General features: G+C 40.9%; 1 protein-coding gene and 1 long non-coding RNA gene across 2 annotated transcripts in view; both read left to right on the top strand.

The window, feature by feature from the left end:
- Positions 1–475: 475 nt before the first annotated feature.
- CDX1 (caudal type homeobox 1) overlaps positions 476–17,267 on the top strand; it is a 30,125-nt gene continuing 13,333 nt past the window's right edge. The window contains exon 1 of the mRNA XM_083424454.1: positions 476–1,008. Within this exon, the coding sequence (XP_083280580.1) occupies positions 576–1,008 (433 nt within the window). The 5' untranslated portion in view covers positions 476–575. The remainder of the gene's footprint in view (positions 1,009–17,267) is intronic.
- Positions 6,575–11,223, top strand: LOC310670015. The gene is made up of 2 exons (XR_014507480.1): positions 6,575–7,143; positions 7,203–11,223. It is a non-coding gene; the product is annotated as an uncharacterized lncRNA (long non-coding RNA).

Below are 17,267 nucleotides of genomic sequence, written 5' to 3'. Positions count from 1 at the left end.
TTTTAATCAGGTGCTCCAAGTGGTGGAGATGCCAGGTTGCCGGTCTTGTAACTAAATGACACCGACTACCTGCCCAGTGCCTGGGAAAACCCATGGAAATACCACCTCTCCCTCCCCCCTCCCCATTTTCTTCCTGGGCCCTTTACCTGATGACCCCTTTTGTGCCTGGGTTTCTTTGTATTCTCTGGGAACTTCTCAGGCCTTCCTTACCATCTAAGCATAACCTCCTCTGTCAGGGCCTTTCCTCTCCCCCACCCCGTCATTTCTATCTGCTGAGTAATTTGTACCCAGTGGCTTCCCTTTGATTCCTGCACTTTGAAATGCAAACCTGCCTTTCAATGCAAATGCTCCGGGAGCTTGGCCCAATAAAAAGCCTTTCCTCAGGGAGGTGCCTTTGCAAAGTGGGGAAGTGAAGGGAGGAAAAGGAAAAAAAAAAAACCAAACCACACCACTGACCAAGACGTTCAGGTGAGCAGCTAATCAGGAAGAAGCTGCGAGTGATCGGCAAGGGCAGGCCTGGGAAGAGGCGGCTGTGGCACAGGGCGCACACATTATGCGCGCAGGGCCCCTTGGGGATGATGTATGTGGGATACCTGTTGGATAAGGACGCCACCAACATGTACCCCAACCCGGTCAGGCACCCCAGCCTGAACCTCAGCCCTCAGAATTACGTGCCGGTGCCCCCTCAGTACTCGGAGTTTGCCAGCTACCACCACGTGCCAGGGATTAACAGCGATCCTCACCATGGGCAACCCGCGGGCGCCTGGGGCTCTCCCTACACCCCCACCAAAGAGGACTGGCACTCCTATGGGGCAGGAGCCCCTTCTTCTGTCGCCAACCCGGGGCAGCTCGGATACAGCCCCCCCGATTTCAATCCAATTCAGCCACCGGGCTCTGGACTGCTGCCTCCGCCTATGAGCAGCTCGCTGCCCCAGCTCTCGCCAAATGCGCAAAGGCGCACGCCTTATGAGTGGATGAGGCGCCCCGTCCCCACCAACAGCGGCAATGGTAAGGAACCGTCTCCGTGTCTTTCCTCCTCCTTGCTCTTGGGGAGAGGGCTCGCTTAGATCACGCAGGAGACCAACTTCTGCTGTTTCTCTGCCTTTCCTTTTTTCGCTCAGCAAGCCCCACACGAGTTTCCGTTGCTGGTTAGTAGGACTGAGCTGTCAACTTTATAAGGTTTACTCTTCATTATCTTTCGCCCATCAACTTGTAGACACAAGAGTTTGTGGTCAAGCGGCATTTTAACATGAAAGGGTGCTTGAGAGGTTGGCTGCAAACCCAGGGCCATTTCAGACTCTACGCTTAGCAGTTAAACCTGCAGAGTATATGCGGTTGGCATGCGTAACCTTCATACTATACATGTAGATTTGTCTGTCAGTGAGGTGTGATTGGTGAGAGAGTCTATAACTTGGTGCTTTGCTTGCAAAAGGTGCCAGGTTCACTCCCTAGCATCTCTGGCCAAAAGAAGTGGCACCTAGTGGGAGCCTCTGCCAGTCAGAGTAGGCAATCCTGGGGTAGATGGACAAATGGCCTCAGTACGAGTTTGCTTCATATATCCAAGACAATGGTCACAACTCAGCACAGAGTTAAGTGCACTTAAATGTGGATCTTAGCTTATGTGTGTATGATCCATACTATATGTTAATCACATTGACTATGACTAAAGAGATTTACCTGGAAGTATGACTTCTTTTTCTGTAAATGTTATAGCTAAAATTATAAAGGTTATAGGTCCAAGGAGTGAGTGCAACGGAGGATTTCTAAGAACATAAGATGGGATGAAGATAGTATGTAACATTAATAACATGTAGTTTATGGTTTGGGCTGATGGCTGTGTATGTATGTTTTTGCCATAAAATGGATGGCTAGAACTTTCAAATAGCTACCTTTAACTTTCGACTTTTGCAGTATCATTGTCAAACACTTCACTCAGATTCTAGCACTGAGTCACAAGTTAATTTTTCTCTCATCTAGTAAGCCTGTAGTAAACTGACATTTTCTCAGTCTAGATTACTGACAGCCTCTGCAGGTAAATATTATGCTGAGAGACAACTCTGATGGATAAAGCAATCTATGTTGATTGCAAATAGTTTGGTAACCTGGAAATTGCAATATGTTGATTGCAAATATTTTGATTGCAAATATTTTGGTAACCTGGAAATATTTTTTGTTTTATTTTGGTAGACCCTTTGAAAAAGGACCGATTGTGGGGTAGGGGTTAATATACGTATTTGGATGTATTAGTTACCCATTTATTATTAAACTAGCAAGGGGGTGGGCAATCTTCTTGCTTTGTCAACATTATTTTACATTTCAAGGGTCATCTTATGTGTTTCTGTTTTAAAATAAGAAAATAAAGGTGGCTTCTTGGGAAAAGTATGCCCCATTTGCGGGGGCTTGTGTTAATTAATCAAGGAGCTGCTGTGCTTATGAGTTCTCTTGTTTGTGGGGCACATCACACTTTGTTTTTAGTACATACTTGCTAGCAATGCAGTATTACAAGAATGTTCCACTATGTTCAGTAACACTCACTTCTAGTAAGTTTATCTTGAATTGCAGTCTGTGTACACTGACAAAAAAGTGTCCATGTTCCAATTTTCTGCTACATATATCTTTTAAAATATAAACAATTGTTTCACATAAGATGCGAAGTGGCTCTGATTAAGCACAGCCTCAAAGATGCACTCATGTATTTGTCCAGAAAAATCAATATTCCACATGGTGTCTAATCAAATTTTGGATCATTATAGGACATGGGCATGGACTTAGTTTTAATAATTCTATTCCCCTTCTTCTTGCTCCATTACTGGGAATCAGTGAGGCTTACGATACTTTAAACTGAGATGCTCCTTTATTTATTTTATAGATCTATAATTTTGGAAGCTGCTACCATGAAGCTACTGCACTTCGTATGCAATAAGGTTTCACTGTTTCAGTTCTGATCCTGAATGTTTGCAAGTCCTTTTCAGATCCTAGCTGGAGATGGTTACTGGGAATGGGAAACCAGTTCTTTTGGGTGTCCTGAGGCAGATGAGTAGAATCGCCTGACATTGTCTAATTTGTGCGAGCAAATGCCAAGAAAAACTTAGAACCTAGTTAAGCAAGCAGAAATCTCTCTTTACTTTTTTACTTTTTTTACTTTTTTTACTTTTTTATTAGCAAGTGACTGGGGGCGAAATGTGATTTAAGGGTGGGCTTAATATGGACGGATGGATTAAATTCTACTTTTCTTAAACATTTCTTCAATAGAACTCAAACCTGTTTACGTAACTTCTAGGCAGCAGCTAGTCCAGGTACCCACCAGCCCCAAAGCTGTTTAGCTTCAGCACTCTGGCTCTGCTGCATGGATTCAGACCATAGCCCAGGTAGCATACGAAAAATCGTAAGTTACATCAGCCACAGTCTTGATGACCACCATCTCTTCTTTAAATGAGAAACTGTCGGATCACTCATTTGGGTCTGGACTGATCTGTTGACAATAATGTGGAACTACTAAACTGGGTGATGGATTTGCTTTATGTGATGGTTTAGTATGCAAAGAAGAATGAAAAGATATTTTTGTATGATTGTATGGAAGAATTTGATGTTTTGCAAGGATGGGTTACACCTATGTATGAAAGGAGAGTTCCACTGGATCTGAGATATGCTTTGTTTTTGTGGAGATTCTGTACATGTGTGTGTGGTGAGTGCATACATAGGCATCTGCACAGTCAAAATCACATAACACAGATTAGTTACTCTTTAATACTGTCTGTAATCATATTGTTTTATTCATAATCAGTGGTAAAAAGGTAGATTCCCACCTTTCAATTCTTGTGTTTATACTCTAATCCATTTTAGTGAGTGCAAGTATGAAACCACTGAGTGTTATTTATATGTACTTAATTAAGGCAAGAGTATGTGAGAATGATGGATCTGTAGGGTAGGGTAGGATTGTGGGTAGAACTATGTGATTTTCTGTGAAAAACAGGTGTTGTACAAGAATGAGCTACTTATGGTGATATTAAGATGTTAAAATAATAAAGAGTTCAGTGGCTCTTTTTGAAGTGTGACTGCTTATGTGACAATAAATTGGGTATAACTAACACATTTATTGTCACATAAAGCTTTCACAGGCCAGAATGCATTTCATCATGTGCAAAGTGTTCTTCTAATGCTGTTAAAGCAGCGACTCTTTATCACTTACCTAGAAATAAGCTCTGTTGAACTAAATTGGTCTTATGTGAGTAGTCAAGGATAGAGTTACACTGGGAGTATTTTTAAAGAAATATGACGCATGGTTTGCAATCAAATGAACTGATTTCACATAGTATGTAGTTTTACAGAGGCCGTACTTGTGTAGGTGGGGTGGAGGACAGGTCATCTCTTTATAGTGTTTATGTCCACATGACATAATAGGAGTAGCCTATCGTTTTAACCTTTCTGCTGATGATTGGGCAAACAAAGATTTGTAACTGTGTAATTTATCAAAATAGATGGAACTTCTGCAGAATTACAAAATGTACAATTAAATGCAAACTTGCATTCAGTGTTGAAAGGAATTTAAAGGGACAAAAGGTGGGGAACGGACAAGAATATAGATACCTGTTGACAATAGATTACATAATAATTTAACTATCCTCACCAACAGCTGTGTTCCCAGAGCGAACCTCATGGCTGGGCATTGGATCTCCGCTGTCCAAATCTGACATTCTGCTCACTGCATGCTTGTGTCTCAGTTTCCTTTTAAAACATGATTTGGCGTTTCAAAATGTCACAAATCCACCTTGACTCACAGCGAAAAAATGGGATGCAAATTGTAAATTTTGGGGTACTTTTTTTTACAGGTGGGAATTATGTATGTGGCGTGGTCAAGCAACGCACCACATGTATGTATGCATGTATGGCATTTATATATGCCACCTTTCTCCAAGGAGCTCAAGGTGACATACTTGGTTGGTTCTCTTCCATCCAGTTTCATCCTCGCTACAACCCTGCGAGGTAAGTTAGGATGAGCGCCACCCAGTAAGTTTCACGGCTGAGCAAGGATCTGGACCCTGGCCGTCCAAGTGCTAAGCCAACGCTGGAACGTGTCGGAGGGAATGTGGTTCTCATCCAGCGTCAGCCATACTCCGAGTAGAGCCGCTGAAATGAATGGACTTTTAAATCTCTTCCCTGCGTTTCTATGAGGGGGAAAGGGTGCGAGCGGCGAGAGCGAACTTTCCCGCCAAGTCCATAATTCCTCCTCGTTGCCTATATTGCCTTGCCGGGAAGGCGGGCCTCCCCTCGACGGGAGCTTTTCGTCCCCCTCGCGTGTTCGCGCCCACCCGGGAGCTCTCCAGCAGCCGGCTTCGTGATGGCGCTGAACTCTTGAACTCTACGCGGGGTCGGGATTTTAAAGGGCCGGGCTTGCTGCCGGGTGGGAAAGTGGAAGTCTCTCCCCAGGGAAACGCAAATGAACATGCCGGGGAAAGACCCCGCGGCGCTGCCCAGTTCAAAGGCGGCCTGGACGAGGAGCTGGTTCATGAAAGGGCCTGCGAGCGCCTCCCTCAAGCCCAGGGCAAATTTACAAGCGTGCCCCCTTTGTCATGCAGATAGGCAGCGGCCCTGCGCGCAGCGGGGCGCCCAGCGGCTTCCATTGTCCTCAGCTTGGGGGGCTGGGAAGCGGGGGCTCCTGGCGCCCTTTGAAGTGGGGGCAGCATCTGCAGGCACTTTCTGCTTCCTGCCCGGCTCCACTTCGGGCCGGGCAAACAAGCCCGCCGCTGGCGTGCAACAGGCCTCCGCTCGCTCCCGCGCAGAAGGGCCAGACTCGCACCGAGGAGAGGCCTTTCTTCGCCCGCGCCGCTTTCCTTTCGTCGGCTGAATGTGAGCAGCGAGTTGTACTGGTGTCTCTTCATTTAAGCCAAGCAGCGTGATGCAATACTTCAGCATCTCACAAATAGGCGCTGGCATAATAGGTGAAAGCTTGTTTTCCATAATCTCTGCTTCAGCTGGAAATTTGGCATTGAAAATCCTTCAGGTTTGGAAATGTGTCGCTCAATTCGGGTTTGAACCACGTTTTATATACCATAGGCCCAACCTTGCCAGACTTGATTTCAGCGAGAGAGATTTAAGCAGGAGTTTCCTTGAAATCAGCAAAACTTTTAAACATCAAACTTGTTATTTAAAAATAAAACAAAGTAGTGGGTTTTATTTTGGTTTTAGTCCACCATCTTTATTCCTTCTAAAGAATGATTTTGCTGATCAGAAAAATTGCCTTCACTTGGGCCCAAGTGGCCCAAGTCACAATCATGCCATCAAACTTCATGATTTTTGAATGGAATGAATGAATGGGTAAGTGGGAAATGAAAACCTGGTCTGGTCATATGAAGATGCACCTCCTTTGCAACATCTGAAGCAAGCACAATGACTTTAAACACCATCATCACCTTGGGCCATGATTCATGGATTCATCCGCAACAATAGTGACTACTTTTCTGCCATCTGACAAGGCTATGTTTTCCAGGAATGGTGTCTGTCCCCATACTGTTTTACTTACCCCTCTACAGCCTTTTTAGTGAGGGATAATGCGTACGTACTGTTTTGTGGTATTGTGATGGCAATCCTAAGTATGCACCAAAGTCGATGTTGAATCATTTAGGAGTTGAGCAGGCTGTTATAATACAATGATATTCAGAGACTCCTGGTTTCCTTAAATAGGTTGCTAAAGAAAAGTACAATGAAGTGGGCTGGCTGGGAAGGTCTCAGAAAAGTCAGTATTCCCCTTAGGAGATGGTTTGCCCCCCTCTTCTGGAGAGTAGATCCTGGACTATTTCCCTGAAAGATATCCTAACTGTGTTAATTCTCCTGTACTTTATAGATTCTAGGAAAATCTGTTCATCTCCAGATGTCTATATTGGTTTTGTTCAGTGAATTCATGCATCACAAAATTTTGGAAGGCATCTCACCTTGGACTGAACCAGTGCTGATTTAATATTTGCATATGAGAGTTGAACTAAAGCACAGAATTAGGGGTGGGGATGTATTTTAGTTGGTGTTTTCTCTTGAGACTGGAACCATACACACAGTTTACAACTTGCATGCTTTTCTAGACAGGCCTAAGCAGGGGTGAGGGACCCATCGCCTTCAAAAATACATTTTTGAGTTAAGTCTTGAAGGTATGTGAAGGTGATCAGTCTCATTGCTTGCAGTGAATTAGATTAGTAACCTTTCTAATTGAGTATATGGTCAAATAGACTGAACCCTGGAAATGTACACCCTTAGACCTAGATCCTATAGGAACTTCATTTTTTTTTCTTTAGCAAGGATGGAGAAACTACAAGAAAATCACAGCAGCTTCCATTTGTGTGAGTGGGTGGTCAGACACACAGGTTCAGGGATCTGTCATTCATGCATATCAGACCCAAATGTAAAACAGGCGGGGAAATCAAATATTTGGTCATTTTCTAGCAGTATTTTTAGAACATGTACATTGCAAGTGCCTCTGGAGAGTACTGCAGTATGAAAGGCCACCACTGCATGAGTCACTGCTGAAATGGGGATCTGTAAGAGAAGACTGAAATTTTGTCATATTATAAACTTACTGTCTGGCTGCCCTGGCAGACTGTACTTAAAATAGAGCCAAATCCTGGTGCACCAAGAAAAAAACAAACCAGTTTATGCAGCCTGCATTAACTATAAAAATTGATCTCTGCTTATTCTGCTTCTCTGAGTGGCAGTGAGGGGAAAGGAGTGAATTCTGCCAAGGCCTCTCCTGCTCTGAGATTGAGTTATCTACACATTCTCAAGCCAATCTTCCCAAACCACAACAATGAATAATATGAAATCTAAGATTGCAAAGAGGCAATCCAGTGTTTGATGTCCATGTTGGGCTGGATAAGGGCTAACAAACAGAAACCAAAACTAGTTCTTCTGATCAGTAGGCAGGATCTCGGTTTGGAGGTTCACTGGCATTGAAGGGGCATGCTATTTGGGGTAATTTTGGACTGAGTCTTAGACCTGGATTTTCAAATCTTGGACATGGCTAGAACCATCTTTGCATGAATAAGATTTCTGCGCCATCCACATCCTTTTTAGAAAACTTAAAATTTGGCTGTGATGATCCACGCCATCTTGCCTTGATTATTTTAACATGCTGAATATAGGGCTACCTTTGAAGACCATTCAGAACATTCCGCACAGTTGGATCAGAATGCTGCCACCAGATTTCTTATGCAGGTGAGATATAGTGCTTATGTTACCCAACTGCATTCTGCATTGGCTGCCCATTTGTCTCCCAGCACAATTCAGAGTTCTCGTTGACCAATAAAGCCCTAGGGACAAGGTTATCTGAAAGACCATCTTCCTCGATACCATCCTGCTGAGAATCGAGACCTTCCACATACGGCTTTCTCACTGTCCCTTCAGCTATTCCTAAGAAAACAATTAGGGATGAAATTTTCTGAAAATCTTTATGTCAACCTTATCCAGAGATATTATCCCCCCCCCCCTAATTCCTGCCTTGCTCCTTGATCTCAGTGACAAGCAAGGTTTTTTTTTTAAACCGGCTCTGCTAAAAATAGAAACATTCTAGCATTTTATATGCATAATACTATATGCATATACATTCCAGGTTTCTTATGGTAGTGCTCACATAGAGATACATGCAGCAATGCATATAACAGAATAATACTTATGTTTTAATACTGTACTTATATAGGAGAAAATGGTGCTTCTTTTATATACTAGATATACATATATGTATAATAGATGTATAATTTTGCATATAATTATCCAGGTTTTTTAAAAAACATGAAAATGCATGAGAGGTTCTGACATAAACTTTTGCATTCAAGACGTGATCGAATACTTGATTGGGTCAGAAAAGCCAGATTCTGTGCCTAAATCCATTCAAAAATATTTTTTCCTCCACCCCACACGACAATGCACAAAAGGGCATTTTCTGTGGTGGTTCCTGCCCTCTGAAACACTCTTCTTCATGAGATAGAATCCTAGAATTGTAGAGTTAGAAGAGACCCCAAGGGTCATCTAGTCTAACCCCCTGCAATGCAGAAATTCCTCCCACAGCCATCCCTTGATGGGCACAGACCACCAGCCTTCTGGTTAACAGCCAAAGGCACTGACCCATTCCTCTCTATGGTTCCTTCACTGCTTGTGTTCAATAGGACAGTTAAAACATTTCATTTTAATAAAGGTTTTGAGACCTCTTAATTTTGGGGGCTGCTGGGAGTTTTACTGTTTTCTATAACTTGTCTTTATTTCATATTGTTTTTAATGTACACGGCTCTTAGGGAGGAAGGATGCACAATATTTTAAAAACAATAAACATGCACATTATCAGGCTTCTGAATTGAGCTGAACCCTGTATTCCCTACCATAGTCATTGCAGTTGATTTATTTGCCTATTTTCTCTTTGCCTCACGATAATGTGAATGCCCTACCGTAGCAGCCAGTTATATGAAAAGTGTGGACAAATTATGGAAATGCTAACGCGCGTAAATTGTGTGATGAATAAAGAGTCAGAAATGCATTGTATTAGATGAGGTATTCCTTTCCCACATACTATCTGCACTGGGTTGTTGAGCTTCATTTCTGCTGGATATTATTTGCATTCTGACATAATGTTAATTCATGGTTTACAGTTATGAGAATAACACACACACACACACACACACACACACCGCAAGAGCTTTCCCACTCCACTAGCAGATCAGAAACTTCTGCTTTGGTTTTAGATTAGCCAGGTTTAGGACATGGCTTTGAACCCGTGGCTGTTAAAACAAGCCAGTTTAATAACCAATACTCTGTGTTTATCGTGATAACCAAACACAACCATTGACTTGCATGGCTTGTTTGCACAAATACTTCTTCATGTATTAGTGGTGACTTTAGGCAACTGTAACATATGACTATTTTGCACAGAATGAATTGCAACCAATGGGAAAGTAATGTAGGTGCACGACTGAGGAATGAAATATTTGTGTGACCTTTTTCATAATAAGGTGCATGGGGCAGGTGAATGATACACCTTCTTTAAAAGGAGCAGTAGGACCCAGTTTTGTGGGACAATTATGCCTGGAAACCCTGATCCTTTTCCAGAATGCTTTCCCCAATGTTTGGGCTGCATTTACTAAGTTTCACGAGGTAGAGTTTTAATTTGTCTGTGTTTTTGATAGTTGGTAGACCCAGAATGGCACTAGGTTTCCGCTATTTTTGTTTTGTGCAACATCTAATGGGCTTTTGATATATGCTTGTAACAGCCACGGCATTGCAGAATATAGTAATAAAATACGGCCGTTAGATGACATGTTTAATGTTTTTATAATGCCTTAGATTTAAATTCCTTAATGTTTTTATAATGCCTTAGATTTTAATAAACCATTTAGAGAATGGTAGCTTAATAGTGATGTCTTTTTGCTAGTTTTCTGATTGGTTATGTCGATTCATTGTAACACTTTAAGGGCCTCGAACTTTCATCTTTTTGATTTGTTTACTTCCCAAAGGGTCTGTAGAATAGAAAACATAAGAGAACTGGTACTGAAAGAATCACACATTTGTTATCTGTGTGGTTAACTTGAGAGCCTTTTTTAACCAGGAAAGGATTACAATCTAGTTCTGCTTAGAACTCATCAAAGGCTTGGTATCACCTTCAGTTTATCAAAACTGGAGCCAGTTGGTATTTTGAGGTCCTGGGGCAGCAAAGAAGGTGTCTTATTTTGTGATGGTGGGAAACAAAAACATTGTAACTAGATTTTACTTAAAATGTTACACAACAGAGTTGCATTAAGATAAAATAAAATCTCAAAAACATTTCTAAATAAATTAAATGATCTGGTTGGATTGGATTATGAGAAACTTATTCTCTCCTTGAATACAAATAAACAAAATTAAAAAAAAATTAAATAATAAACTACCAAAGAATTCATACACATTTCAGTTATAACACTGAAAGGAAAATATATACTTGTATATTATTATGAAAATTGTTTTATATAAAATATCATAAATCAGGGTGAATAAAAAACAATTATTATTTATTAAAAAAATAAAAAATTGGATTAAAAAAATTTAAATCAGATTTTTTAATTTAAATTGGATTTTTAAAATAAAATGCTTTTGGAGGAAAAATCTTTCTAAAGATAGTTTTCTATTTAAGTTACATTATAGTCCAAAGGCTATTCATCAGGAAATAAGGATTTGTTTTAAGTTTTTCATGTGTGCTAAAACTCAGTCTATTTTTTTCTTTAAATCGTTTAACCACATCAGTTAACAAACATGGATACATATGCCATAATATTGTTTTAGTTAAATAAATTGTTTAAATTGTTATTAAGGAAATGATTATTTTTCTCCTTCCAATAAAGTGCAGCAGAAAAGTTGTCCAAATCTAAACAGTTAACTTATTAAACCTCACAATAATTTCATAATTATCTGTCAATGTATTTCTAATAGTATAACCAAATCAGTAATTTTTGACATAACTGTAAAAACTGTAAAAACTGGAGGTGAGCTCCAGTTGAAAAAAAAAAGCCCTGGTTGTAAGGCAATTACAGTAAAACAGCCTGAAGATCTCTTAACTATTGAAAGCATCGGATGTGGAAATGATATAATTGAATCATAATGAGAAAATACTTGTACACATATAGAAAAACTGTTAACGCACATAGATTGGAATAATCTAATTCTTCTGAAAGTGCAAACCCTTTCATTTCATTTTGGCCAGTGCAAGTAAGGCACTTCGTATACAGGTGCTGTCCTATGTACATTATATTAGGTAATAATATTATTTAAAATCTGTAATCATTTTAAAGCATTTTGAATAAACAAAGGAGTAACCTGCTCAGGAATAAGATTAACATAGAGAGCAAATAAAACTCTTAAATGAAATGATACGAACCAAACAATCAGTTTGAATTGATTAATGGCTGGCATCATGCTGCAACTGGAGTATGCATTTGCCTTAAAAATATCAAAAGTTTAATTATGCATGTTATAAATCATAATGCTAGATGGCTATATTAAAGGCTCCTTCTCAGCTCCTTATTGAATAAATCGCTACTGGGATGTATCCTGAGAGCTGCTGGAAAATAATGTAGTGGTGTTATTAAATCTTGGAGAACCTGGGAGAAAAAGGGACTTTTAGATGATATGATTTAGTGTTCAAGATATCATGAATGAAATTATTAAAAGCGTCTCACACCCTGATCAACAGGACTTAGATCTATTGATTTTAGTGGAATTTATATCCACTTGTTTAGTGTTTAGTTGGATAGGGATTTAGGTCATTTTGTTTGCTTATAACCAAGCACACATTTCCAGCTTGTGATATTGAGCATACCAATTATTTAAGCAGGAGCAATTTCATCTAAGCCAGCTCAAACACCTTGTGCTTGAAACTAAACAGATATATAGGCACACGTAGTTTATGCATCATTAGCAGCGTTAGGAGTTGGGCCAGCTTTCATTTGCTTGTTTGTGGCATTTTAAGACCACGTACCGCTAAGAGGAACAGCACCTTTCATGATTAACAACAATCTAAGAGTATCAAACATAATGTAACTTTATCAAATCACGAGAACACTTAATGAAATAAGAATAAAAATAGTTGATGCTGAATGTCAGCGAATTTTATACTATCCACTCAGCAGCAATAATTCTAAAAAGACTCAGCGGCCAGGAGATGCCTTTTTAAATAAATAAATAAAAACCTCACTTGATGCCAAAAAGCAATGGGACAATGGAAGTAAGTGATCTTATTTTTAAGCAAGCTACCGTATTCTACACAAGCTACAGCTTCTGAACGTTCTTTAAAGACAGCATGTGTAGAGTGGGCTACAATAGTTTGCCAAGGTATAGGTGACTGGCCAAAAATTAGAATAGCAGCAAACTTTAGCACAATGGCACGAACATCACATGAGACTTCAAGAGCAACACTGCATCCATAAACATTTTGAAACTGCACTCCTTAATTTTTTTTATGCACACAGTAGAACTCAAACCTAAACTATATGTAATGACGAAGATCATTAGCTTTTAAACAAACCACTAATAGTGATTTACAGGGGTGTAGTGTGGGGGGTGCCAGGGGGCCATGGCCTTGGGAGCACAATATTCGAGGGGGCGAAAACCAAGCGCCCCCATTTAGGCACCCCCAATGCAGCCCAGCCCAGCCCAGTGCTCCTCTTCACCCACAGACTGGGCTCCCCCCTGCCTAGAGATGGGAAGGCCTGGAAAAATTGGGGTAAAAAACAGGGGTTTTCCCCCATTTTTTCCAAAGCCGTTCTCCCCCAGAAAAATGGGGGGGGGAATAGTTGGATATAGTTTGAAGATTCCACACCCTTTCCCCCCAATTTTTCCTGAAAAAAAAACAGAAAATAACATGATCCCCCCCCCCATTTTTCTATTCCCCCCCCCAGGCCTTCCAGCACCACACTTGAGCCCTAGCCGACTGACACCAGGCAGGTGCCCTCACTATACTCTTTCCGGCAACTGCTCAAAACATTTTTGTTAGGGCCAGTCCATCTGAACACGTAGAAGCTGCATGCAATTTACTTCCTTTTAACCACTGCTGACTTTAATCATCTTTTGAATACTCTTAAATACCTGCTTGTCTCCAAGCTTATTTAACTTATATGCAGAATTCATCATGCAAAAGGCTGGGCTGGATGAATCCCTAGCCGGAATTAAGATTGCCGGAAGAAATATCAACAACCTCAGATATGCAGATGACACAACCTTGATGGCAGAAAGTGAGGAGGAATTAAAAAACCTTTTATTGAGGGTGAAAGAGGAGAGCGCAAAATATGGTCTGAAGCTCAACATCAAAAAAACGAAGATCATGGCCACTGGTCCCATCACCTCCTGGCAAATAGAAGGAGAAGAAATGGAGGCAGTGAGAGATTTTACTTTCTTGGGCTCCATGATCACTGCAGATGGTGACAGCAGCCACAAAATTAAAAGACCCCTGCTTCTTGGGAGAAAAGCAATGACAAACCTAGACAGCATCTTAAAAAGTAGAGACATCACCTTGCCAACAAAGGTCCGTATAGTAAAAGCTATGGTTTTCTCAGTAGTGATGTATGGAAGTGAAAGCTGGACCATAAAGAAGGCTGATCGCTGAAGAATTGATGCTTTTGAATTATGGTGCTGGAGGAGACTCTTGAGAGTCCCATGGACTGCAAGAAGATCAAACCTATCCATTCTTAAAGAAATCAGCCCTGAGTGCTCACTGGAAGGACAGATCGTGAAGCTGAGGCTCCAATACTTTGGCCACCTCATGAGAAGAGAAGACTCCCTGGAAAAGACTCTGATGTTGGGAAAGATGAAGGGCACAAGGAGAAGGGGACGACAGAGGACAAGATGGTTGGATAGTGTTCTCGAAGCTACCAGCATGAGTTTGTCTAAACTGCGGGAGGCAGTGGAGGACAGAAGTGCCTGGCGTGCTCTGGTCCATGGGGTCACGAAGAGTCAGACACAACTAAATGACTAAACAACAACAACAACAAATACCTGCTTTTAACTGTGTTTTATCAATCATTTTAATGTTCTGTTGTATATTTTTGTAAACTGTTTAGAAGCTCTCTTACCATCATGCGGTTTATAATATATAATAACAAATTCAATTTAAAACACACACACACACACACACACACACACACACACACACACACACACCTACCTCCTTTTCCTTTCAAACAGAGTTTGAGCCTTAGTACAACATACTATTCAGTAACTGGATGTTGGTTCCTTCTGGGCCTGGCATGCACAAAAATTGCCTTCTGCTTTACCCCGGCTGTCCTCAAGTAGAGATGGGAAGGCCTGGGGGGGGAGATGGGAAAATTGGGGGGGGGACAGTTTTTTTCCCCATTTTTCCCCAAAGCCGTTTTTTAGAAGTCCATGAGAAAAATGACAAAAGAGGAAGAGGAAGAAGAAATGGAAAATGATAGCAGTAGTTCAGAAAATGAGATAGAATAAACTGCATGTATATGTTGTGTCTTCTGTTGGGGTTTTGTTTTTTTTAAAGCACCACTCAAAGGGTAGACCTTCTATGGAGCTTAAATATTGAGGTGGACCTTAATTTTATTTGCTGTTGGTGCTAAGGGGCAAATCTGATTATTATTTATGTTGATTGTTTCTTGCTTTTTTTGTTGGTTTTGATGGAAAGGGGGGTGGTTTCCTGTTTTATTGCAAACATAATACTTTTATATAGACGGTGTTTCATGCAATTTGTAAAACTACTCCATACTGAACTTTTTTTCAATTTTTCCAAAATTTTCCTTTTTTCCGAAAAAAAAAAAAATATTTCCCCCCCATGGCTTCAAAATTTCCAGAAATTTTACATCTCTAGCCCTGCCCAGGCAGGCAGGCGGCTCAGCACAGCCCTGCTTTGCCCTGGTGGGGCTGAGGTCGCTCCGGCAGCATTGGTGTTGAGGGCTGGGCGGCTGCCTCCCACCCGTGCATGCCCACAGGCCCTGGGCACTGACAACTGATCTACGCTGCTGGTGATTCATATTGAGACTGTGGGGCTAGAGAAAGGAGATACTCCAGAGGCACATTGCAGCAAAACAGTATTGAGTAACATTTTACTGAAATTAACTGGACTTGCCATTGCAACTAACTTGCTGGATCGTGCCTATAATGTTGTTTGGAATATTGTTTTATTTGGACAACAAAACAAATGCCAAAGCTATAGTCATTGCTAAATGTTGCTCTTTTCCTCTGCAGAAGATGTTCACAACCTATGTGTGAAAGTCTTGCACTTCTTTGCAATTTTTCACAGACTTCCTTGTGATTTTATTTTCAACCCACCTTTGTAAATAAATAGTCTATGAATAGTTCATTGCCCATGTTTTATATGTGAGCTTTGAAACTCGCCCTTCATATAAGTAGTAATGTGGCATAATTTCCACTCTGGTTCAGTACCTTTTTCAAAACAATGAGTCCCAATATTTTGTTGCTAGATATTCAAGCTTGGCTATTGTCATTTTGTCACAGTGGTTGCAATGGATGGTGAAACGAGGATTTGAATGCAGTGACAAGCCAATGTTTCCAAGTTGCAGAAAAACAGTTGATTAGAGTCTAAATAAATATTCTCAGAAATACTTCTGTTTCTGTTATGGGAAGGAGTTTAAAATTCACTCAAATCCTAGGAGATGAGTGTGTTTCAGTCTGAAAATACTGCTGTAGATTTCACATTAGAGCCTTTGTGGAGTCTTTAGCAGAAAGGCTTTTCATCTCTGTGTGTAATTCCTATGTGTGACTTCATTGTGGATTTTTCAGCATGAGAAAACTTTTGGGGTTTGTTTTCAATATGGAACACATCACTGTCAAATACCTGAAACTGATAGCTTCTCTTCTCCATGCAGAGATACATATAGAGGCATGCTATATGTACACACAACCATGCACGTACACACACAAGTCTTTCTTAAATTATTAACCACAGCATGCTGCTGACCTCATATGAGATTTGTTGAGCAGCCAGTCCTTTGTCCAAGGTACATACAGTCCTTAAGGTATGGTTTCTTTGAAGATCCAGAGAATAGCAGCCTCCCTTTAAATATGTCTGTATATTTAACCGATACAGTGGACACTCAGGTTGTGAAAGGCACGTTCGCAACCCACAGCATTCACACCCCGCAGCACTGTGTCTGCGCATGCGCGGGTTGCGATTCGGCGGTTCTGTGCATGCGCAAAACGTGATTTAGCGCTTCTGCGCATGCGCAAGTGCCAAAACCTGGAAGTAACCCATTCTGCTACTTCCAGGTTTGGCGCAGTGCGCAACCCAAAAACGCACAACCTGAAGCATCTGTAACCCAAGGTATAACTGTATTTATAATGTGCATTGTACATTGAATGCACTAAAATTAGAGATCTGAATGGACATTAAGGGACTCCAGTGGTGGAAGATACATCTGCCAAAAATAAAAGCCTTAAAAGGATTTATACTGGAATAAAACCAGCTTTTAAATTGTAGGAAAGCAGATCTCATTCTCTTTTTACATATAATGTGTATATATCTCATGACTTGCATCATTATATTAACAAGAACAGTTCAAGCATTGCTTGATGCATATTTCCTTGGAAACAATAAGGCTTACTTTCAAGTAGGTGTGCAAAGGATTGCTGTTTTCATTCCACACTGGCACAGCAATCTACCTGCCCCCTGCCACCACCAGGAAGAACTTTTTCTCAGTAAGAGTGGTTCGACAGTGGAGCGGACCTTCCTTGGAGGTTTTAAAGCAGAAGTTGGATGGCATGTATTATCTAGCTGAGATTTCTGCATT

Source organism: Podarcis tiliguerta (assembly GCF_965153285.1).
Source record: "Podarcis tiliguerta genome assembly, chromosome: 2".
NCBI lineage: Eukaryota > Metazoa > Chordata > Lepidosauria > Squamata > Lacertidae > Podarcis > Podarcis tiliguerta.
Note: the sequence above shows the minus strand (reverse complement) of the source record. Positions and strands in the feature narration are given on the sequence as shown.